At 52.4% G+C, this 24759-nt stretch overlaps 2 protein-coding genes and 1 long non-coding RNA gene across 3 annotated transcripts; 2 read left to right on the top strand and 1 right to left on the bottom strand.

The window, feature by feature from the left end:
- Positions 1–2589: 2589 nt before the first annotated feature.
- On the top strand, positions 2590–4584 carry LOC120672265. The gene is made up of 2 exons (XR_005674035.1): positions 2590–2888; positions 4329–4584. It is a non-coding gene; the product is annotated as an uncharacterized LOC120672265 (long non-coding RNA).
- Positions 4585–16442: 11858 nt separating this feature from the next.
- Positions 16443–18847, top strand: LOC120676135 (amino acid permease 8-like). Its single transcript, XM_039957358.1, has 6 exons — positions 16443–16618; positions 16771–17004; positions 17108–17201; positions 17307–17658; positions 17830–18054; positions 18200–18847. The coding sequence occupies exons 1-6, from the start codon at positions 16549–16551 to the stop codon at positions 18632–18634; spliced, it is 1410 nt and encodes a 469-aa protein (XP_039813292.1). The 5' UTR covers positions 16443–16548; the 3' UTR covers positions 18635–18847.
- On the bottom strand, positions 18845–24397 carry LOC120676134 (receptor protein-tyrosine kinase CEPR2-like). The gene is made up of 3 exons (XM_039957357.1): positions 23926–24397; positions 19893–22455; positions 18845–19489 (listed from the first exon to the last, which is right to left on the bottom strand). The coding sequence occupies exons 2-3, from the start codon at positions 22432–22434 to the stop codon at positions 19140–19142; spliced, it is 2892 nt and encodes a 963-aa protein (XP_039813291.1). The 5' UTR covers positions 22435–22455; positions 23926–24397; the 3' UTR covers positions 18845–19139.
- Positions 24398–24759: the final 362 nt, after the last annotated feature.

Here is a 24759-nt window from a genome sequence, read left to right as displayed (position 1 = left end):
TTATAATTATTAGCTATAAACTATTTCATCTTAATTCTAATGAGCCCGTGTGTGAGTACGAGTTGATAGGCTAGTATATGTAAATGCAGGTACACACATCATACCCAATGAGAGCATATTAGGAAAAACATCAGAAAAACTAGACCAAGTCAGTATAGGTCACTTTAACAAATATATCAATTTTCTCTGAAATAAATTTAGAGAAACACGAGCATCTATCCTGAGTGGGTGGGTGGGTACGCAAAGCCGGCTTTATAATGGGAAATTACAAAGAAAATTCAGACAAAAGGACATTAAGTCGACAAGGGTGTTTACTTCAAAAAAAAAAAGTCGACAAGGGTGGCGCCCAGCTATGCCCATGCATATTTCTATGCTTTACCATCATTGTGTGAAGACCATGCATCCTGTGACCAAAGATCCTATCCGGTACAGCAGCAATGCAGGTGGTAGGTGGTGAGCTAACATAATATTAAAATCGTTGTAAGATTATATTCTATTTTTTACACAAAAGGTTAAAAAAACATGCTCCATTTGTCTATTAAAAAGGAAATTATACTATAATTTTGACATATTTCCATCCTATCACAACACATATACTCGACATGTAATCTGCACGGTTCAACTCTTTAATTTAATAAGCGGCACAGCTTACATGGCACTCTGCCACGTCTCTACTTCGTCCACTTCCAAGCAAAGCAAGATCCTTTTTTTTAAAAAAAATAGTGCAATATTGTTGTGTATTTTTCTTCGAATATCTGGCATCCCGAAGCTGCTATTGCTGTGCCAATTAGTTTTTGCTTGCTCCTCACGCTAGGAGAACTACCAGATTGGTCTAGGAACTTTATTGTGTGTTGTTATTTTAAGAGAGAGTAGAATTTAGCCTGGTGCCCAGTGGTCTGCTGCCAAAAGGGATGATTCCAGTGATCTTATCAACAGAAGCTCATCATCTGCAAGTTTAAGGTGGCGCAGCTGAAGTTGTATCATGTTGCCATAAATTACCCTCTTCATCATCTGTCCTCAGTCCTCACTCACTCGGCGTCCACCATGGTGAAGTACACGTCCTCACCCGCTCGCCGGCCGTGTCCATCTGCCGATCATCCGGGGCCCCGGCCGTCCTGCGCTTCTGATAGCTGACGAGTGAGTGAGTGACGGCAACGCAATGTGGCGATCGATCAGAAGGCGACCGTGAAAAGGCGTCGATCCGCGCGCGACGCAACAACCGGCCGGTGTCGGCACTCTGCTCCCCACCGCATCGGCCGGCGGCGCCGGTGCTCGCCGTCAGCCTGCAGTCCTCACTGCTCTCCTCGATCAGCTAGCTTGTGTAGTCGCGCCGCTGGCCGGGCCCGGGCCGGCCAGCGATTTCCGTTGCCGAATCATGGTGCCGGAGTGCGCGGTGGCAGCGGGGCACCTGGCGCCCATGCACGCTGATCCGGGGTCCCTTTCGGCTTTGCCGATTCGAGCGTGTCCATCCATGCGCTTCGCCGGACGGGAAAGGAAGTTGCGGTCCGCATGGACCTCCACGACTCATCCGATGACGATGACGCGCCGCCGCTGTTTGCCGCCTGCTGCTTTAATCCCCTGACCGATGATGAGCTTGCGAGGCACCTGCAAAACCGTCAGGTCCGATTCGGGGTGCTGGACTGACCTTAGATGCCTTCAAAATTTCAAAATTTTAAAAATTTCCCATCATATCGAATCTTTGAACGCATGCATGAAATATTAAATATAGCTAAACAAAATAACTAATTACATAATTTATTTATAGTTTAAGATAAGAGACGAATCTTTTAAAACTAGTTAACCCATGACGAGACAATAATTATCAAATATAAACGAAAATGCTACAGTGTTTTACAGTCAAAACTTTATGCATCTAAATAAAGGTTGGGACTGCTGGTGGCTTGGCTTGGCATGCAGAAATACACTACTCTTAGTGCATTGGACTTAATTACGAGTACTAGTCCGATCTGAGCCGTGTGCTTTTGGTACGAGGACGAGGCAATCCCCGTTTTCGCCGGCTCTCCCACCGCGCCCTGCCCTGAGCGACCCGACAACAAGACATGGAACACGTAAGCGCGCTGGCAAATGATGCGCGCCTACACAACCGCCTTATTGCCAAGCGGGGTCGAGCTCGTCGCCCACCTACTTTCTCGTGGAGCTCGAGCACACGATGCAATGCCCGGGGTACGGTAGACGCATGCGCCACACGTTAAGCTGGGTGGTCGGCCTGGGCCAGAAAAGCTCAACTTTCTACCGTATATAGTGCACGGCAGGATTTGAAGTGGTCTCGTTCATGCGTGAAAACATGGTACATTGTAATTAATTAACGGCATAAATAATAAAAATAATAAACGTACCCTTAATAATTTGATAATAGAGCATGGGGATTCGGAATCTGCACGGTACCAGGGTCCAGGGGATCAAAAGTGTAACACCCCAGATTCTGACCGATCCGACCGGTATGACCGGCCAGTTGCCGCGCGTCGAGCATCACTGCCGGCGTACGACGCCACGCGTCGGCCATCCCCGGTGTCGAACATCTTTGTCCCTATTCCGAGTTGGCCGCCTGATATTTTTTCCTCTCTCTCACGCACAGCTCCCCGGCCTCCTTCTTCCTCGAGCAGAGCTCGAACGAGCTCGAGCAGCTCGCTCCCGCCGGCCAAAATCCCCGGCCTCCGCCCCACCATCTTCAAATCGCCGCCAACTGAAGCTCCCTCGCCTCCCTAGCTCCCTCCTCAGCCCCTCCGACACGAGCCCCGACCGCCGCACAGCCGGGAAACGAGGATTCTCCGGCCGCCGGCCATTCATGGCCATCGAGCTCCACCTCGACGTCGAACTCTTAGCTCCGGCCACCATTTTCTTCGTCCAGCGGCTCAAATCGAAGCTAGGTGAGGCACTAATGCTCGTGCTCTCCTCGTTCTTGTGTGTTCCACGAGTTTCCGCGCTCGATTCATGGTGTCGCCGCCGTCGCCATGCTGTTGCTCATTGCGAGCTGCACGCATGCGTCCCTGCACCGTGTTGCTGTGCGCGCTGGCTCCGCCCCGCTGCCCCGGCCGTCGCGCCGCCCTACCCTACTGCTGGCTAGCCTCGCCGCCTGCGAGAACCCCTCGCCGCGCCGCCGGCCAAGGCCCGGTGCCATGGCTGTCGTCTCCGACCGGTCTAACCGGTTGTATATACCGGTCTGACCGATGGGAGCCCTTTCATTCATTTGACGAAAACTTCTAGGTTACCTAACAAAATAAAGAAAAATGCTAAAAATACACAATCAGTTTTGTTAGATTGGTTACATTTATATGTACAAGGAAAACTATTTATTCTTGCGAAATATCCTTTTTAACCTCTGTTAGAATTTAAATTGTGCTTAAGCTTGTTTGATTAGTTTATGCCAATATGATAGTCTAGAAGTTATGAAATCTAGGTAGTAGTTTAGTTTAGGCATATGTAGTCGGCTATAAGAGTTTCCTGTCCAGAAAAAGTAGTTGATATGTTAGTTGTTTTCTTTATATGTTAGTATATCTATGAGTTAAGTATTAGTTTATATTTGAGAAGAATCTTGTAAATTAAATTAGAGCACTGTATCAGTAGTCACACCATACTAGATTTTGCTCATCACTAGAATGTGTTCATGATCTACATTAGTGAATTTATTTTGCTCAAGGTGAAGTTAGCTAGTTATAGTAAAAATATATTGTTAGGGTTCATGATAGATCATATAGTGTGTTGAGTTGTATCATTTTATGGAGTCAATGTAGAAAATGTTACATATAAGATAAGTCGTTGCTATCTTGCTCGGTCAGCCGGTCTGACCGGTCATAACCGGTCTGACCAGTTTGGCATACCAGTCTGACCGGTGCGGGTCCGGATCATCCGGCCTATGGGTCAGATCATCCGGAACCGTCCAGTGACAAAAAGTACTGTTTGGCCGGATCATCCGACCATGTGAGCTTCCTGGATTTTAGTGAGTGGTTGTGTAGGACCGGTCTGACCGGTGGTGCTGGGTTTATAATTCCGGCTGAAACTTGTAAATTTCATAGAAAATTGTAGAAAAATGGGAAAAATGTAAAACTAGATTTGTTAGACTTGTATTTTCATGTTCTGTAGGTTAGATCTTTAAAATATATTATTTAACAACTTTTACTATATAGTTCTAATTATGCTAGCTAAAATATTTTTATAGCTAATTTTGTTTAGATTCGTGCAGAGTTTAATTAACCTCTACGTTTGTAGTTGCTCATGTGTAGGCAATGATGATTTTTGGTGCATGTATTGCTGCGCTTTTATTGTATCATCCGTGTATTTATACATATGCATTGTTACATCTCATTTAGGTACGCTAGATGTACATGCGTGGGCGTGAGGCACGCGGTGTTGGAGCCGAACTACAAGACGGAGTTCGGTGGACATCTCAAGAAGATGGAAGGACTCACTAAGGCGACCGAAGACCCGGCCCAAGGTCGAAAGGGCCCAAGACCTTAGTAGCATTAACACTGACTTAGTGTTACCCCCAGGCAAGCCTCGGTGCATGTCCTACGATTTTAAATTATGATTCACTATATATATATTTATTTATTACTTGTGCATTAAGTTTTAGGAATTATTTGGAACCCTAGTTGCATGATCCTTAGGTTCCCTTGAGTTATACTAGTATGTATAGGACGATAGTGATGCCATGCTTAATAGGTCTCGGTAGAAGTCGGGTGAGTTCTTGTCACTCGCGAGATATAGGATTTTATAGAAGCCGAGTAATTGCCGGTTACTCGCGAGATGTACAACTATCTTTATACTTCAATATGTGAGATATGAAAAAGAATGGAAATGGAGACCGGACGGGGAAGGTTAATGAGATGTAGGTATGGCAGCAGGACAGAGTTCCTGGGTATCTTAGCCCCGTCCATGTCAAATAAGGACCGTACCGTTGTTGGCCCTACTGATCATGTTTGAATTGTACTAACCGCATACCGGGAGTAGGAGGTAGTCGAAACCGGTAAGCCTAGTTGTCGGGTACCATAATTAGGGGCACCCAAATTAGGGGACCCAATCGTCCTTAAAACACAAAACACATGTTAGGCAAACGGGCCCACGAAGGCCTACAGCCTCCTTCCGATCCAAAGGAAAGGAAAGGACTCAAAGAAGCCCAATCCACGGCCCAAGTACACAGTGCGGCCCATTCACACCCCCCTCGAACCCGCGGGGCAGTCTCCGCCTCGCTCGAGGGCTCCCCGCCGAGACCCTCATCAGCGCCCCACGTCTCCGCCTCATTCGAGGGTAGCGAGCCTACCCTTGAGCAAGCAGATCGACTTCGCTTCGCTCGAGGCCACCCCTCGACAGAAAGGACAAACCACCATCCACTCGCCCTCCCGCCGTCCGGAGGCATTAAAGGCAAATCACTCCTCCGCAGCGCCCAGGTCAAACGGCGTCAGGCCGCCATTCCGCATAGTGGCAGTGACCGGAGTCCCGTCCGCCAACTCCGGTCATTGCTCTGCCATTCCGGACGCTGTGGCGCCACTGTGGGAACCTGTGATGCTGTGCGGGACGTGCTCGGCACTGCTCCAACCACTGTGCTGCCAACTCCCCGTACTTCCCTTTTACTTACCCCTCTGCAGAACCCTCGAACGGCATGGGGACGACCCTCGAGCACAGCCCGAACCTTGACCTGATCAAGACCTCCGCCTGCCGGAACCTCGGGACATCGCCACGCCAAGCGCAGAGGACGGTACCCTCTACAGCAACCACCACGCTGCCCGCTGGGGCTGCCAGGACACCGCCGCGATCTCCGCAAGGCCAAGGATGACGCCCAGGACAACTATCACACCCAGTGCCATGATCTCCAGTACCCGCAGTGTACTTTCTACAGTAGTCGACCACTGTACGCCCCCGATTCGGGGAAGAACGACGACTTCTCCCCCCTCCCATACATGTACACCGCCCCTCCTTGTGTCTATAAATGGGGGACGTGGGCTCTGTCTTCTCGATCAAGGTTCATCTCCAACACTCAGCATAGCTCATAGAGCACACACGCTCTTGAGCCCCGATATTGGCACTCGCCTCAATCATCTCCTCTAGCAGAGACTTGGGAGCTTCCCTCCCTCTCTCGTCTCGCTTGTACCCCCTACTATAGGCACCCCCAGTACAAGATAGTACAGTGCACTCGCACACCTTTGCTGGACGTACGACCCTGCGGCCGGAACCAGGATAAACCCCCGTGCGTTCCTGTGTTACCTCTTGCATCAACCATCCAGGGTGAGGGATAGCGCAGCACGTTACTAGTTGGTGCCGGGCCCCCAGGTCAGGACGCCGACAGTTGGCGCGCCAGGTAGGGGGAACGCTGCGTGACATCTTGTCTTTGTTCTCTCTTGTTTCCTGGATGGCAGACGAGCCGCGCCCATTCCTGGCAGGCACGACACTCCGATTTGGGAGTCTTGACTTCGTCGCGACCGGCGACGGCTACAGTACGGACATCCTCCCATCTGGAGCCAACCCCGACACGCACGGCGAGTGCGCATGGCGCGGCGCGGAGCGGCTCGTCTTGCCTCCCCCACACGGGTCGAGGCAAGCGGGTCGCAGTTCGGCGCCGCGACGGAGGACGTCGTCACCTCACCATCACCGACTGCGAGAACGGCTCGCCTTGCCTCCCCCACATGGGTCGAGGCTGGCGGGCTGCAGCCCGTCACCATGGCGGAGGACGTCACCGCTTCACCGCCACCCATTGCAGCGACGATGCCTCCCGAGGAGGGCGCGACCGTGACGTCGCCCCTTCCCCCTGGGATGCCCACTCCCACTGCGACCCACGCTTCATCCGTCAGCCCCCACGTAGGCGTGTACGAGGACTCGCCGGGTCATCATCAGATCTCGATCCGCAACCTCGTCGCACCGCCACCTAACAGCTCGTACCCCGACTCCGCGGATGAGGGGTACGTCTTCGTGCGCGAACGCGTCACCCCGGACTTCTCCGGAGTCCGCGATTGCGAAGCATTTCTGGCGTTTCAAGCTGCGGCAGACTACTGCTTCGCCTGCTCCGACGACTCCAGCGAGGAGGACTACGATTTCGCCCGGGAGTTCTCCATGGTCGAGCTGGCGGAGCGGGGTAACGACGCGGCAAACGACACGGCAGACCCACCGACGAACAGCACCAGCTGAGCCACCGACGAGCTCCGCTGCGCCCAGAGCAGCTACTCCGACGAATGATGCCCAAAACTAACGTTTGGAACATTCAGGCTAAGCTACGTCGCTTCTATCCCTGAAATTCCAAACCCTTTTGTACACCGTTTGTACTCGTATTTCCTGAAATAATAAAGATGTATGCTTTACTTATTTATTTTTTTGGAACCATCCGAACCCTCGGGAGTTCGGACGCACACGTACACTGAGGTATGCTTGGCTTTACCCTCGGCAAAGCCAAGCCTCCCTCGGGGGCTACTACGGGGGCAACCACCGAACGTCCCCAAAAAACGCCACCGTTTTTCGAAAAAATTTCGTATATAAGATTCTCGCATTCTTAGAAAAATGGATGCAAGGCGTAAGCCTCTATGGAACGGGCCGGCCGAGCCGCGGGACCGCCTATGCCTCCGGGATACGGCATCCCCCTCACCACCCTACGCCTAAGACGCTTATGAACACGAAATTCCTTGCAGAAGTTTATCGAAGACGCATACGAGAACACGAAAACTTAGCAACAAAAATGGTGTGCACGAATTCACAAGGCCTTGATTGGCCACACTCTGTCAATTTACATTAATCTGTTTTCTCGCATAGAAACATGTTTAAGGTAAATGCTAATCCAACTACATGGGCTCTACGAGCCACCGACTTTCTACAGGTCTCCCTCTCCGTCGCTTGTACCCTCGGGGGCCACCCTCGGGGGTTACACCCTCGAAGGCCATCCCCGGGGGGCTACACCCGTGTACAAGCTAAGCTAACGGAAAGGGCGAAGTCGTCACCAATGCTTGGAACATCCAGCAGCTACATCACTTCTACCCTTAGAATTCCAAGCTACTTGTACATCGCTCGTACTTGTACTTAGAAATTTTCCCGAAGCAATAAAGAGTATGCTTTACTTATTTATCTTTGGGAACTTTCCGAACCCTCGGGGGCTCGGATGCGCACGGACACTGAGGTACGCTCGGCTTTACCTCGGTAAAGCCAAGCCTCCCTCGGGGGTTTCTACTGGGGGAACCCCCGAACGTCCCCAAAAATGCCAATGTTTTTTCAAAAAAATTTCGTATCTAAGTTTCCTCGTATACTTGGAAAGGTAGACGCAAGGCATGAATGACTAAGGAACAGGATCGGCCGAGCCGCGGGACCGCCTACGCCTCCAGGATATGGCATCCCCACTCACCTCCCTATGCCTAAGTCGTTTGTGAACGCGAATTTCCTCGCTGAAAACTATCTAAGACGCATACGAGAACACGGAAGTTAAGTTGGAAAAAACAAGGGCTCGAACACACAAGGCCTCAATGGGCCACACTGTCGATATACGTTAACAAATTACTTAATCCAGAAGTACGATTACAACAAAGTACTAACTTATTTACATGGGCTCCGAGGCCCAGACTCTCTACAGGTTGTCCTCCCCCCTCTGCGGGTCTTCAACAGCATCGAAATCAGCTATCGGGGGGATGTCAGCCTCGAGCTTCTTGGTCAAGACAGCGGCGAACTCCTCGACGGCGGCGTCGGCGTTGTTCATGATGGCCGATGCAGTGTCCGCATCAGTGCCGGTCGGGACGACATACCCCGATGACACCAACTGGAGGTCCATCTCGTAGTGCGTCGAGGCCACAGCGAGGGCTCGTTGGACGCCAAGGCGGAAGGTGCTCTTGGTGTGCTCGGTGACCCGATCGCCCAGCGCTCGCAGGCGGCTGGCCACCAAGCTACTAGACTGAGCACCGTCCCCCTCGAGCTCCTGACACACGGCCACGGCGGTTCGCTCCAGCTCGGTGTATTCGTCATGCGCCGCCGTGAACACGGTGTTGGCAGCTTCCTTCGTTGTGGTCTCGTCCGCCACCTTCTCCCTCAGCTCTGAACAAGGGAACCAAGATAAGTTGCGATAAACTAGAATCGAATGACAGCGAAATTTCAAACACTTACCCGCGATTAACCCTTGCGCCTCTTCTTGCTGGACCCGTGCGGCTTCCTAGTGCACGGACAAGGAGTCTTCCTTCTCCTTGAGGGCGGCCTCCGCGTTCCGGACGGCCGCTTCGTTCTCCTCGAGGGCTTTGCCCTTCTCCTCAAGGGTCCCGGTGAGCGTGGCGATGGTCGCTTTCTCGCGCTGGAGCTCGGCCTCCTTGCGCTGGAGCTCGGCCTCCTTCTGCTCGAGCGCCGTCCTAGCTCGCTGCAGCTTGGCAATTTGCGCCTCGGCCTCCTGGGCTCTCTGCTCCGCCACGGCCCTTTGGGCATCGCGCTCGCCGGCGGTCTGCGCTAGCTCCTCCTCTAGCGCACGCTGGCGCGCTCCCAGGTTGGTCACCAGGGTGGTGGCATCGATCGTCCGGAGCACCAAGTCGGCGTTGTACTGCCCAAACCAGCGCACTTGGGAGTACAATCGGGCCAGCTCGGCACTCTTGTTCCGCGAGATGTCCCTCAGCCGTTGCAAATGGAAGAGCGTGAGTAGAGCACACAAAAACAAGACCAAACACGAGCAATAACCAGGGGAAAGGCACCTACCTTGCTGATCTGAAGGTCCATCGTCCTATAAAGCTGCAAGGCGCGGTCGAGGTGGCCCTGAATCTGAGAGCCAACCTCAAACTGCGCCTTCCAGACCACTTCCTCCTCCTGCTTGTTGCGGAGAAAGTCCAAGGGGACCCCGGATTGGATGATCGCTCCGTGACCGGGCCCCTCGGACGTCCCCATGCTGAGTACCTCCTCGGAGGCCGACGTGAACTCGGCAATCTTGTCGGCGGCACCGGCCGCAGCAGCGGGGTTGATGTCCCCCTAGTCGCTGTACTCCTCGCTGCTCTGCGGCAGCTCCACCAGTGGCACCACGTTCTCCGGCGCCGCTTGCTCCATCGCCGCCGCAGTGGCACCCTCATCCCCGGCCCTCACAGGCTCCGGGACGCGGGTCTCCTCCACTACCGGTGCCCTTAGCGCTGACTCCTCCTCCGTGACACCCTCGACCCCGGCCCTTGGGGCTCGAGGACGAGGGTCTCCCCCTCTCTTTGGCTGGCGGGGCACTCTTGTGCGCCCCCACCAGCTCCTGCTCCTCCTGTCTCCGGCTGGGCGGCATAGCCCGCTTCGCCCTCACCGGTTCCGACTTCCGCCTGGGTGGCGACATCCGCTATGCCCCTGCCGGCTTCAACCTCCGGCTGGGCGGCTCTCTCCGCGCCGCCCCGGCCGGCTTCAACCTCGGCATCGACCCGGGCGATCTCCGCGGCCCCACTCCGGCCGGCGTCGCCTCCGCCCTCCCGCGCTCGGGCCAGCTGGGACTCCAGGGTCCCCCGAGCCACCGCTTCTCGGAGCTCTACGGCCTCCGCCTCTATGTCCACTATGGGCAGGGGCTGCGACGCCATGTGCGAAGTTGCGTGCACCCCGGTCTTAAGGGCCTTGGTCCGCGCGAGGCGGGCTGCATTCTTGGCAGAGGCCCTGCAGCCGGGCAATTGGGGAAGAAATGTTGAAGTCAACAGGGTTAGAGGGTTGAGCGAATGAATGCAAAAGGTAAAAACGAAAACAATTACTCGAACCGGGCGCTCATGCTACGCTTGCCCGTGCCGCTCCTCCGGGCCTGCGGCACATTGACACTCCCCGATGACTGACCCGGGGTGTCACCCTCGGGTCAGCCTGGCGCCTCGAGGCTGTCTGCGCGGGCGTCCACGCGCTCGCCGTGGACCCTCCGCCGCCCATCGACACCGCGGGCGCAGGTGTCCTCCTACCTACCCATCGCCGGCGGGGGCGATCTCTGCCCCTTCACGGGCGTGGACGATCTCCTGCCCGCTGCCGGTGTGGGCGACCCTCGTCCTCGCGGGGTGCGGCTCCACCAGTGATCCCGGTGTGAGCCTCGCCTCGCCCAGCGTCACCGTTGAGCCCTCGCCGTCAGCCCCTCGATAGACCGGCGGGGAACCCGCGCCCGTCGCCGCCTCATCGTCATCCAAAAAATTGAGCTCCATGTCCGAGGAGTCCTCCTCCTCCATGGACTCGGGCGTGGCCGGCCGCGGAGCACCCTCCACTTCTGCAATCTTGCACTCCCTGGCGTGCTTCTCTTTCCTCTCCCTCTTCCTGACGGCGGTCTTCTTCGCTGCATCCTTCTTCTTCTTCGCCGCCTCATCTCGCAGGCGGTTGGCTTCGCGTTCCTCCGGGACTGGGGGCTTTGAGATGTAGCCCTTGTGGTTCACCCCCTGTGAATGCAACCAAGTCAGGAACAAGGAGTGGGGAAGAAACAGCACGAAATCAACAACGAATTGAAACTTAAACTCACCACAGAAATGTACCCCGCCTCGGGGCACATCTTGATCTCCCAGAGATCATCTGAGTTGTCGGGAAACTCCGCCATCGCACTCTTCGCTCTACGGGCAGCGACGATGTGGGGGAGCAGCACGTTCGACGTCCTCGAGCCCGCGTACGGGGCCTCGTGGGTGAGGTCGAAGATTGGCATGTTCCTCTCCGTGAGTGGAATCACCCTCTGCCGATGAAAATTTGCGATGACGGCAGCCGCCGTCAGTCCCTTCCTCGCCAGGCGCTGCAGTGCGTTGGTTAGCACTTCGAGCTTGGCCTGCTTGCTCTAGGGCGACACCCCCAGCCCCACTTCTCCGGCCTCTCCCGGAGCACCTTGTTGGTGAACGCCGGAAGCCGCCCACCGTCGTTGCGCAGGTAAAACCACCCTCGGGTCCACCCGGCGTTGTTCGTGGTCATCCTGCAGGGGATGTACAGATCCGACCTGTTCGTGCGCAAATGGAGCATAAGGCCACCAGCGCAAGCGTACCTCTTCGGCTGGCCCCGTGCGTTCTCGATGTAGAGCTCGCCGTGGAACAGATGGATCCACATATCCCAGTGCGCTTCGATCCCCAGGTAACCCTCGCAGAGGGCGACGAAGACCGCCGCCTGCGAGATGGAGTTGGGGCCGAAGTTGTGCAACTCCACTCCGTAGTAGTTGCACAGCGCCCGCATGAATCTGCCGACGGGGACGCCGAATCCCCGCTCATGGAGCCGCACAAGGCTCATGATGTAGCCGTCGGGGGGATTCGGCTCGGTCTCCTCCGGCCGCGGGGGGATCCACACCGGCCGCTCCGAGTTGGTGTTCAACAGCAAGAGCCTGTCGTTGACCAACTGCTCCAAGACCGTCGCGGTGGCGGTGAACTTCCTCCACGGCAACGGCTCATCAACCCCAGACATCGCTCCGAATCGGTGGGGAGCACGGAAAGCAAGCTCCAACGACGGCTAAGGTGCGCTCCCTCCTCTTCTCCTCCCTCCTCTCGCTCTTGGCTCTGGGCTCTGGATGCAGGGGAGGCGGAGAATGCGGGGGAGGCGAGAGCAAATGGCCAGGTAAGCGCAATCGTATCCCCCTTCCCCGCTTTTATCCACCAAGACGAGCGGATTCGCAGCCGCAGCCCCGAATCTACCACATTGAATGCGGTAGATTTGCTGCCGCTGACAGCAGGGCCCCACGGTTGCAGACGCTCCCACGCGCGCGCTTGGTTGTAATTGCGGTGCAGTAACCAACGGGCGCGGTGGGACTGTAGCACCGTCCCGTCCGCCAGCCACCGCCCACGCCTCTCCGCCTACCCAAGGCAACCGCCTGAAAAGGCGCGCCCGCACTGCACCGCACGTACCGGGCCACGTCGCCCACGACTAGTGGAAGACACGCGCGCACGACCGTCAACTCTGCGCCATCTAAGCGAACCGTTATGAAATATTTTCTCCGGGGATTCCTTACCGTCGAAGGAAATCTATTCCGAGGCCTTACGGATAAGGGGTTCGAAGCCTGGCCCGTCGAGGGTTCGACAAGCACCCCAGATCACCAGAGTCAGGGACTGCATGGGCGTGCCATACAAGCGACCCTCGAACGCGGAGTTCAAGACGCCCTACGCAGTGTTCGAGGCCAGCCGAGGGTGCCTAGCAGGGGGATCCCATCGAGGGAGAGCACCGAGCCATCGGACCCTATCGAATGGGTTCGAACCCCGCCTAGCGAACCTTTGACAGCACTTTATGTGATGTGTCCATGGACCACAAGCTGACCCTTATCGAACGGGGCACAGACGTCCACTTGAACCATCTGATAACAGCTCACTGAAGCAGCCATAGCTCGCGGCCCGGGCATGGGTAGCATGGCGCACTTCACCCCTCCTCCCTGCGGAAGGGCGACGAGGGTCATAACGAAAAGTCGAGGGTTCCCTGAACGCCTTCACACAGGCCAGGGCTCGGGGGCTCCACGCGCATCGCGGCATAGGCCGCACCCTCGAATAAATCGGCTACCGTCGATTGTGAAGTTCCACGTGTTTAACCAAACCTCCCGCACTCAACGCACGCAGGCCAGATGGTTCAACAGAATCACGGGTCGCTGCCCCAGCACGAAAAATGCCGATGCCGGCTGAAAGGAACGTCGAGGCTGGCTGAAAGAGACGCTGGACGGCCACCCTAGTTAATCAACCATGCAGGGCGGCATTTATAGCCCTTGGACGAGTGCAAGCACTCCTCCAAGGCCTCGGGGGCTACACCTGCGGGTGCGCTGATGCGCCCCCATGGAGGAAACTTCACACATTCGAGGATCAAAAAACCCTCCGCAGACTAACTCGAACGCCATGGTACTCGAGGCGACTATGATCTGCATAGACAACTTGGAGTGGCCTCCTCACTGCTTCTCCAACAACGAAACCCGATCTCGGAATGATCTTCTCTGACAATGCTCTCCAGAGCACCGTCGCGCCCCCGCCAAGCAAACCAAGATCTCCGCGGTCAGCACCCGAGTCACACCCTCGAGGGATCAAGCCTCTGCAGGGCTGATGCTCATCCCTACAAAGGCTCGGGGGCTACTGTCGGGTACCATAATTAGGGGCACCCTAATTAGGGGACCCAATCGCCCTTAAAATGCAAAACACATGTTAGGCAAACGGGCCCACGAAGGCCTACAGCCTCCTTCCAATCCAAAGGAAAGGAAATGACTCAAAGAAGCCCAATCCACGGCCCAAGTACACAGTGCGGCCCATTCGCACCCCCCTCGAACCCGCGGGGTAGTCTCCGCCTCGCTCGAGGGCTACCCGCCGAGACCCTCGTCAGCGCCCCACGTCTCCGCCTCATTCGAGGGTAGCGAGCCTACCCTCGAGCAAGCGGATCGACTCCGCTTCGCTCGAGGCCACCCCTCAACAGAAAGGACAAACCACCATCCGCTCGCCCTCCGCCGTACAGAGGCATTAAAGGCCAACCACTCCTCCACAGCGCCCAGGTCAAACGGCGTCAGGCCGCCATTCCGCACAGTGGCAGTGACCGGAGTCCCGTCCACCAACTCCGGTCACTGCTCTGCCATTCCGGACGCACTGTGGGAACCTACAACGCTGTGCGGGACGTGCTCGGCACTGCTCCAGCCACTGTGCTGCCAACTCCCCGTACTTCCTTTGTACTTACCCCTCTGCAGAATCCTCGAACGGCATGGGCATGACCCTCGAGCGCAGCCCGAACCTTGACCTGATCAAGACCTCCGCCTGCCGGACCCTCGGGATGCCGCCACGCCAAGCGTAGAGGACGGTACACTCTACAACAACCACCACGCCACCCGCTGGGGCTGCCAGGACACTGGCGCGATCTCTGCAAGGCCAAGGACGACACCCAGGACAACTGCCACGCCCGGTGCTATGATCTCCAGTACTCGCTGTGTACTTTCTACAGTAGTCGACCACTGTACGCCCCCGATTCGGGGAAGAAGGACGACTTCTTCCCCCTCCCGTACATGTACACCGCCCCTCTTTGTGTCTATAAAAGGGGGAGGCTTGCTCTGTCTTCTCGATCGAGGTTCATCTCCAACACTCAGCACAGCTCACAGAGCACACACGCTCTTGAGCCCCGATATTGGCACTCGCCTCAATCACCTCCTCTAGCAGAGACTTGGGAGCTTTCCTCCCTCTCTCGCCTCGCTTGTACCCCCTACTACAGGCACCCCCGGTGCAAGATAGTACAGTGCACTCGCACACCTTTGCTGGACGTACGGCCCCGCGGCCGGAACCAGGATAAACCCCGTGTGTTCCTGTGTTACCTCTTGCATCAACCATCCAGGGTGAGGGATCGCGCATCACGTTACTAGTTGGTGCCGGGCCCCCAGGTCAGGACGCCGACACTAGTACTGCCTTGCATTGAAAGTACAGGAACCCGCACCCAACTCCTAGGGTAGTCGAGTGGCCGCGGAGAAATGGGTTGCACGTTTTACTTTTGGCGGTCTCTCGTAGGGCTCGGCTGACTATATGTCATTGGGCTGGTTCCTGTAGTTCGAGACAGGGAGGGGAATGGTTAGTGCGTGTGGTCCGACGGGACTGATGCATGTCGTGTTGGTTAGGTCCACCTTGCAAGGTTAAATCAAATCGATTCGCCGTCAGTTGCTCTCGGATATGAGCACCTTGATCAACTACGTCACATCATAGTAATATGATATGGAACATGGATTATATTATATATATTGATGTCTACTTTAAATTGTGATTAATATTCTACCATGTTTGTTTTAGTTGGTTTATGCAAATATTAGATCATGGTTAGTCTATATAGAACTTGGAGCTAAAATATTGAAAATAAGGATACACTTTTAGATGTTTTTCTGCAAAATAAACCACCAGCCAGAAAACTTTGCATGTCTAGATATATGGGCTAAGTATACTCAATGGTCGGGTAAGTCTTGCTGAGTATTAGTATACTCAGGGTTTGTTGTTTACCCTGTTTCATGTGTAGAAGTTAACTGGGATTCACGTCAGTGGGCTCGATGTGATGTCCTCCCGTCTCCGTAGTTCTCAATCTAATTTTGCTCTTTTATGAGTCCTTTATTAAAAGTGTTCCTCAGGTTAGATTATTTTCCGCTGCTATCCCTTCTTACGTAAATTCTAAATTGGAAACTGTTTTTGTAAATTTTTATATTGAAAGTGGTTAGGTAATTGTCTTAATGTTAGTTACTATTTTTGTAAGATTCTATCATGCCGGTACCATCTGCGCTCGCCGTCGTGCGAGACTACTGGTGTGTTTCGATCGGCCTGTGGGTTGGAAACAGACTGTCAGGTTACACTTAATTAAGTTAATGCGCCTGATGCGCCTGATGCGTTCAAGTTCAAATAATGACAGTTACGCTTAATTAAACATTTTAACTTGGCGGTTCCGTCAAAAAAAAAAAGCACTCCACCCAACACGAACAGAGTGAGGAGTCCCTTGCCGCTGCTGAACTGGCGCGCCGGGGTTCTACAGGCCCAGGCGCCGGTCCTGCCAGAGCGCGCCCCGTGTTGGCTTCGCCTTCCGAGCCCTATATAAACCACCCAAACCCCGTCCCGGTTCGTCGCGTGGCTGGCCCCTTGCCCGGATCCCCCCTCTCGCTCTCTCTTTCCCTTGCGCTTCCCGCGGTCACGGGACACCCGGGCGCGCGCACGGGGCGGGCGCGACATGGACAAGAGCGCGGCGGCGGCAGACGACGTCGAGAGGGGCGACTACGAGCAGGAGCACGAGCGGACAGGTGCGCGCGCGCCTTCCCCCTTCTTCCCCTCCCCATGTTTCGGGAGATTTTTGGTGTGCTTCGGTCTACCGGGGATCGGTCAAGGCTTCGGCGATTCTTTCGGGTCGTTGAGCTCCTTCGTGGTTTTTTCCCCCCTCTCTTGTTGGTTCCAGGGACGGTATGGACGGCGACGGCGCACATTGTGACGGCGGTGATCGGCTCCGGCGTGCTGGCGCTGGCGTGGAGCGTGGCGCAGCTGGGCTGGGTCGCGGGGCCCCTCGCGCTCGCCGGCTTCGCGTGCGTCACCTACTACACCTCCACGCTGCTCGCCAACGCCTACCGCGCGCCGCACCCCGTCACCGGAGACAGGAACCGCACCTACATGGACGCCGTCAGATCATACCTCAGTACGCGCGCCGCCTCTCCGCACCTGCACGGACAGTGGCGAGTCCGCCCTCTGTTCCTCGCGCCGGTTTCACTGATGAACGCCGCAATGCCTGGAAATCACAGGTCCCAGAGAGGTGTTCATGTGCGGCATCGCCCAGTACGTCAACCTGTGGGGCACCATGGTCGGCTACACCATCACCGCGACCATAAGCATGGTGTGAGTAACCAAACCTCAGGCAGTTTCCTCTGTATCTCTACACAAGCTTGAGAGAGAAAAACAGAGAGAAGAATCACCGTGATGGTCTGTTTGTACGTCACACAGGGCGATTAGGCAGTCGGACTGCTCCCGCCGGAACGGCGCCGGCGCGCGCTGCGACGCGTCGGGGACCGTGCTGATGCTGGCCTTCAGCGTGGTCCAGGTGGTGCTGTCCCAGTTCCCCGGCCTGGAGCACATCACCTGGCTGTCCGTCGTCGCGGCGGTCATGTCGTTCGCCTACTCCTTCATCGGCCTCGGACTCTCGGTGGGGCAGTTGGTGTCGCACGGCGGCGGTCTCGGGGGCAGGATTGCGGGTGCCACCGCGGCGTCCTCGACCAAGAAGCTCTGGAACGTGCTTCTGGCCCTGGGGAACATTGCCTTTGCTTACACTTTTGCGGAAGTGCTGATCGAGATACAGGTACGCCGTGTGCATGATGCAAATTACACATAGTGCAAGCGTGCAGCCGCTCTTGCTCTGAATGAATTTGCAGCGACTTCGAAAGGAAAATTGGTTCAGAACATTAGACCGAGTAGCGTTGTTCTTGTCAGCATAGTGCCTTTCTGAACTGTTCTGAACTTCTGATTCTAGGATACGCTGAAGTCACCACCAGCGGAGAACAAGACCATGAAGAAGGCATCAATGTATGGGATTGGAGCCACCACCATCTTCTACATCTCCGTTGGCTGTGCTGGGTATGCGGCATTTGGTTCAAATGCTCCCGGCAATATCTTGACGGCGGCTGGGCTAGGGCCCTTCTGGCTCGTCGACATTGCCAACATGTGCCTCATCCTCCACCTCATTGGAGCATACCAGGTCAGCAAATCTCAGATCATGACTTGCTAACTTACTTCACATCTGAATAGTAGAATTTCAGTTATCAGATTCAGAACTGAACTAGGTACCCAAAAAAAAAAAGAACTGAATTGGGTGAACTAGCTGAAGCCCTTTCTCGATGCAGGTTTATGCGCAGCCTATATTCGCCTCAGTTGAGAGGTGGGCTGCCTCCCGGTGGCCGGAAGCCAAGTTCATCAACAGTGCATACACCGTCAGCATCCCCTTGATGCAGCGAGGATCTGTGACCGTAGCGCCATACAAGCTCGTCTTAAGGACAGTCATAGTTGTGGCGACGACTGTGGTGGCAATGATGATACCATTCTTCAACGCTGTGCTGGGGCTCCTTGGAGCATTCAGCTTCTGGCCGCTGACGGTTTACTTCCCCGTAAGCATGCACATTGCCCAATGCAAGATCACCAAGGGGAGGAAGAAGTGGTATCTTCTGCAGGGTTTGAGCATGGTTTGTTTGATGATTTCAGTGGCAGTGGGTATAGGCTCTGTGACTGACATTGTGGATAGCTTGAAGGTCTCTTCCAACCCTTTTAAAACTGTCAGCTAGAGCCCTAGAGGCTAAGTCATTGTAGTCATGTACAATAGCAAAAATCTGCTCCAAGTAAGAGAAGACTGTAGTCATGCTCTGAGCTGATTGTGTGTGCTCTGTTTTCCTCTGATTTTGACATATCGGTACAAATCGGCTGTAATAACCCTTTAGATCGTTCGTACTCTAATAAATTGAAACGGATGGTCAAAATAAGCACTAATCTTATCGTCATTCACAAACTTTTGCAAGGGATGCACAAATCATGTCGATGCACGATGTATTTACAGAATTTTTCAGTACAAAATACTAATTTTTACAGGATATTATCTAAAGCTTTTACATATGGACAAGCTTTGCAGAGGCTATACCTCCACGTTATTTTACCAGCCTGCTAGTTGCTACTGTATTCACTAGTCAGGCAGTCTGAGGACCTAATAAGCTTCCCCCATGAGTGCTACAGGGTGCTTAGAGGCCCTGATGTTCTGATTGTTACTAGTATATCTTACTAAGAAAAAGCATGTTGTTACTTATCATTCTTGTTCTTTGCCCTCCCAGTTGTGGAGCTCGGATCATTGTCGATGAGCATTTTCACAACTTCTCTCATTGTCGGCCGTTCAGAAGGAAGCTGAGCAGTACAAAGAATAGCAATATTCAGGGCCTTTATCATGTACTCTGATGAGTCATTGCTTACTTTTGGATCAAGAACAGCTGTTGGGCTTTGCTCAGCCAGATGAAATGAAACCCATGAGACAATGCTCATTTCGCTGTCAAACTGTTGATCAGTTGGGCTACGCCCGGTAAGCAACTCTAGTAGTACAACACCAAAGCTGTAAACATCACTCTTCTCTGTGGCCTTTAGAGAATACGCAAGCTCTGCATATTGATTTAAGATGACATGAGGCTGACATTTTCAGACTAATATCTTTAAATTACATGCATCTGACATTAATATAGGTCTTAGGAATAAATGATAATTATTCAGTATGGAACACACTACTTATGAAATGCTATACTATTAATAACTGATACCAAATCATTAAGAAATTGCAGAAGAGCAACTAAAAACTTTGCACCCATCTTTAAGTGACAACCAGCATTAGAGTGTCTAACAATTTGTGAACCATTTCATTTGACTAGGTTATTTACCAAGACAAGTCAAAATGGATTGTAGAGCACTTGAGTTCCACCGACAAAATATTTTCTTCAGTAATAGTAGAGAGCGATGTTCAGTAACTACAGCTATGCAAAAACGGAGACTAGTCTTCAAAAAACTTACCAGGAGCCATGTAGCCATGGGTACCAGCAAAGCAGCTAAGTGGTAAACCTTCCACCAATCTAGCAATGCCGAAATCTGCAAGCTTAGCTTCATAGTCCTCATCCAGAAGTATGTTGGTCGACTTTATGTCCCGATGAATTATGGCTGGGGAGCAATCATGGTGAAGGTACATGATGCCCTTAGCAACCCCAACAGCAATCCGGCACCGCTTGTCCCAATCAAGTTCGGGCAGTCCAGCTTTGAACTCACGGCGAATAGCATCATACAGGTTGCCATTCACCACATACTCATAGACAAGAAAGTTTGATATTCCACCAGTAAAAAATGCATTGAGTTTCAGAATGTTCCGATGGCGTATCTTCCCAAGGGTATTTATCTCAGTCTTCAAGACCTTTGCATCATCACGCTTCCACAACTCCTTCACAGCCACAGTTCCCCTTCCCTTGCTCAATTCTAGTCTGTAAACTTTGCCAGTGCCTCCACAGCCAATCAAATTCTCTGCATCCAAGTTGCATATTTCCTCAGGGTCAAGCTCTGGAGGATGGAAGGTCTCAAGAACCCACTTCAAGTCAGTGCCACCACCACTCTCAATGTCCCCTTTTCTATTCAACTCTTCAAGTTTGTAATTTTCATAGCTAAGACATGCCAACCCAGATAGGAGAACAAGCAAAGATGTCACTGTGATCAGCACAAGAAAAAGACATCTCATTGAGAATTTGTGACGGTTGTCGGACCACTGACATGGTCTTAAATTAGAGACACTTTTCTTCCACTCTTCTGAAGTGTCTGCAACACAAAGGCCGGCATTTTCAGAGAATGCATCATCTCCAGCTATCATCAGGAATTGACGAGGGACTGGGCCGGATAACTTGTTATGGGAGAAATCAATATCACTCAGCTTCAATGACTGCAGACCATCAGGAATGTCACCAGAGATCATGTTATGGGATATATTGAGTGAATTGAGATTGAAGAGGGAGATCAATGTGTCTGGAATTTCTCCAATCAAAGAATTCTCTGCAAGGTTCAGGTCAACCATGCTACTGCACATACCAATGTCTGGAGGTATTGGCCCTTCCAGTGCATTATATTCCAAATGAAGGTAAGTTAGCTGCTTGAGACTTCCAATCTGTATAGGAATTTGACCAGAGAATCTGTTGTTGGAAGCAACCAACTTCTGCAGCTGGGAGAGCCTTCCAAGTTCTACTGGAAGCACCCCAATGAAGTTGTTGTTCTGAACATACAGCTGGTTCAGAGTAACTGAAAAACCTATATCAGAAGATATGTCCCCAGTAAATCCATTATCAGCAACATCAATTATCACAGCATTAGGCAATCCCCATAATCCTGGAGGAATACTCCCACTGAATTGATTTTGACTTATTCTGAACCTCTGAAGTGTCTTGCAGGAAGAATAGGAGCCAGGGAATTCACCTGAGAAGTTGTTGGTCAAAGCCAGTAAGAACTGAAGCTTGTTGTTTTGGCACAAGAATCTTGGAAATTCGCCAGAAAAATAATTCTCTGATATGTCAATTGTGTTGAGTGGTGAGAATCGGCCAAGGTTAGCAGGAAACTTTCCTGAGAACTGATTTTCATAGGTTGAGAATGATTCAAGAAACAGCAGTTCCCCCAGCCCTTCAGGAAGTTCACCATAGAAGTTATTGTGGTATATATGAAATATCCTCAGCTTTTTGAGGCTACCAATTTCCTTAGGCAGCATGCCAGTCAGCTGATTGCGAGACACATCAAACTCAGATAACAAGGTTAGATTTTCAAGCTCTTGAGGAATTTCACCGGTCAGGTTGTTTTGGTAGAGCTCAATCTTCCACAGGTTCCTCATTTTGGATATTGCCTTTGGAAATACACCAGTAATCTGATTGCGTGAGAAGTCCAGTGTCCCAAGTGATACCAAATCAAAGACTGAAGCTGGTATCTCTCCCCTAAGATTGCATTGTCCCAGGAATAGCCATGTTAAATTCTTCAGGTCTCCGATGCTTTCTGGAACATCACCTTCATCGAAGTTGTTCTCTCCTAGGCCTAATTGAGTTAGACCTGATAATTTGCTGACCCATGCAGGAAATGCCCCATTAAAACTATTTGTGGACAAGTCAAGAACTTGTAGGTCGAGCAATGCTGAAAGATCGGGCAACTGGCCTGTTAAACTGTTCATTGACAGATTTAGAACCTGAAGATTTGTGCAGTTGGCCATTGCGGCGGGAACAGTTCCTGAGATGGAGTTTGCCCCAAGCTCCAGGGTGCGTAATTGTTGAAGAAGAGAAAATGAAGATGATATAGTCCCTGATAGTGATATATTTGAGAGTGATATCCCAATGACATCACCAGAATCATTGTCACATGTAACACCATAAAATTGGCACGGTGAATGAAATTTATCCCAGTTGTATAGGTAATTATGTGGATCTTCCAGAAAACCTTTTATCTCCAAAAGGGCGTCTCTATCCAGAGGTAGGGATTTTGATATTCCCAAATTGCATAGCACGAGAAATAACAGAAAATATATATGAAAATCTGAGGTTGACATTGCACTCTTAGCACTGTTTACCTGAAAATAAGAAAACCAGACGTAAGTGCACTGGTGACTGGATTTGATGACAGTAATAATGCCTTGATATTTTAGAAAAGTATACATTATTTAACGTTGAAAAAACAAATGAAAGGATGTGCAGTTCGCTTGCATCACAGTGATAATTGAAAGGAATTGAAGGAAATTGAAGTGTGAAAGGGTTAAAAGGATGTACCATTCTATTGAAAGCGAGCTACTCAATGATCATGGGGACCATGTGACAAAAACATAATCAATTATTTTTTTATCTAATCTACTGTGCGTCCCTCGTCACTGATTTGTGAGTATGGTTTCTGATACTCTACTTCTGAATAGAACTAAGTTGTACGGTGATTCTTCTTTTTCAGAAAGAGATGTTTGACAATGATCAAATTCCTTGCTAACTACAGAATTACGCCAACTAGTCAGATGTTTTAGCAGAATTACGCCAACTAGTCAGTTAGAACATAAGGTTTAAGGTCTCGGGTATCTTCATACTTCGTATATCAGCAATTAACTCATCCAGCAAGCAGATGACTGAATGATTATATTCCAGATCAAAGCAAAGGTACTTATCAGAGCAGTCTCTAGCATGCAAGGCCGTTGTCTAGTGGTACTTTTTGTAGCTCATGAGGATGATGTGAAAGTTCTAGCACTTTTAATACAGTTAATCCTAGTGGGCCACACGTCCACATACAATGAACTGGTGAAAATTGTGAAATTACACTTCAGCAACACATGAGCAACTGACAACACTCACCAGTTGTGATATTGAGGCATTCAGAGAAGCGCATAGACAACAGTCAACATGATGCGCTGACCTGAAGAGGCAGATAGCATAGTGTGGTGACATTATAGGAATACGAATATCTGATTTGTATGTAACATAGTGGTAGGAAAATCTAGTACATATTTTACTTGCTTTCTACTAATATAATAAATGAAAAGCAGATCACCTGCCATATTTGCTCAGAAAATAAATTACACTTCGTTATATGATCTGCAGGTGGTTATGTTGTATTACTAACTTTGGTCGTTCATCCTGTTAACATGGCTAGTCCAAGCTCTGTCGAGTACTGAGGAACACCAACATATCAATGTCATGAACCATAGAATGGAACATCGAACTCCATTTCCTACTCGCCATACCAACTCAAAATCGTAGTCTATGCATCATATGACTGACTGCTACCGACTACCACACCATGTTTTGGGTCACTGCTTATGAATCCAGTTCCACAATGAAATATTAGCAATGGAGACTAACTGTAGAACACTTCTTTCTGATTACTCGCTCTCTATTTTCTGACAAGACTTAGTAGCCTAATGTTCCCACAGGGCACCCTCTAAACTGCCTCTAAACTTACAGTTTAACAAATGCTACTCTGAGTGAACCAAGAGAAATGCGCAAAGCAACTGTACAATGGATATGGAAGAATTGGAAGACATCCAAGTTCAGATCGGACTTACAGGTATGAGATGGCAGAGCCGGAAACTCAAGCGTCGAAGAAATCTAAGTTGATCAGGGATACAAGAAGAACTGGGAAATGGAAGTGCATGGCCAGGTAGGTAGGACCGGATGCCACCAGAGACCAGAGACTGGACCAAGGCAAAGTAGCTAGTGCGAGGCCAGCCTAGGTTCTAGAACTCCCTAGCCTCTGCTGGAGACAAAGCCATGGGTGTGGGAGGGAGGGAGAGAACGGGTAGATATAGAGTCGGGGGAGGGGGCGAGCGGGCGCGACCAGTGGAGTAAGTAGTGGTGCGCAGCGGAGCGGGGGCGGCGGGCCACGCACGCGGGCAGCGGCGCTCCTCGTCGCGCCTGCGCCGCGGCAGGCCGCGCGGACTCGCTCCGGCACTGGGCGTCCGGCGCGCGCATCTCGTTGCGTCCCGCGCCCGATTCGCATCGCATGCGGAGGAGGCGGACGCACGCGCGCAAGGCAACAAGGCGGCGGATCGAACGGGACGAAGGGAGAAAATGTACGCACGCGCCGAGCGCGCCGGAATCTTCCCATCCTGTGGACGGCGCGCGCCACTTGCCCCCCTCGCCGGAAAGCGACGCGCGCCGCTGGGATCCGCGCTCGGCCTCGGCGGTGCGCCAGTGGCCGCACGGCCCTGGTCACGCGGGGGCGTGCATTTGGAGATCCCGCTGGTTCTCTCTCGGTTTTTCCTCCCTCATTTTCCGCCGACGTACGGCGGGGTGCACGCCGGGACGACGTCGGCGTGGGCGTGCCGAGCGGCGAGCCGAGCCGAGATACTTTTCAAATCTGCCGGGTGCCGAGCTGGACGATATTTTTCACGCGTTCA

The sequence above is a fragment of the Panicum virgatum genome, chromosome 5N (assembly GCF_016808335.1).
Source record: "Panicum virgatum strain AP13 chromosome 5N, P.virgatum_v5, whole genome shotgun sequence".
NCBI classification, from domain to species: domain Eukaryota; kingdom Viridiplantae; phylum Streptophyta; class Magnoliopsida; order Poales; family Poaceae; genus Panicum; species Panicum virgatum.
This window is presented reverse-complemented; position numbering and strand designations above follow the sequence as displayed.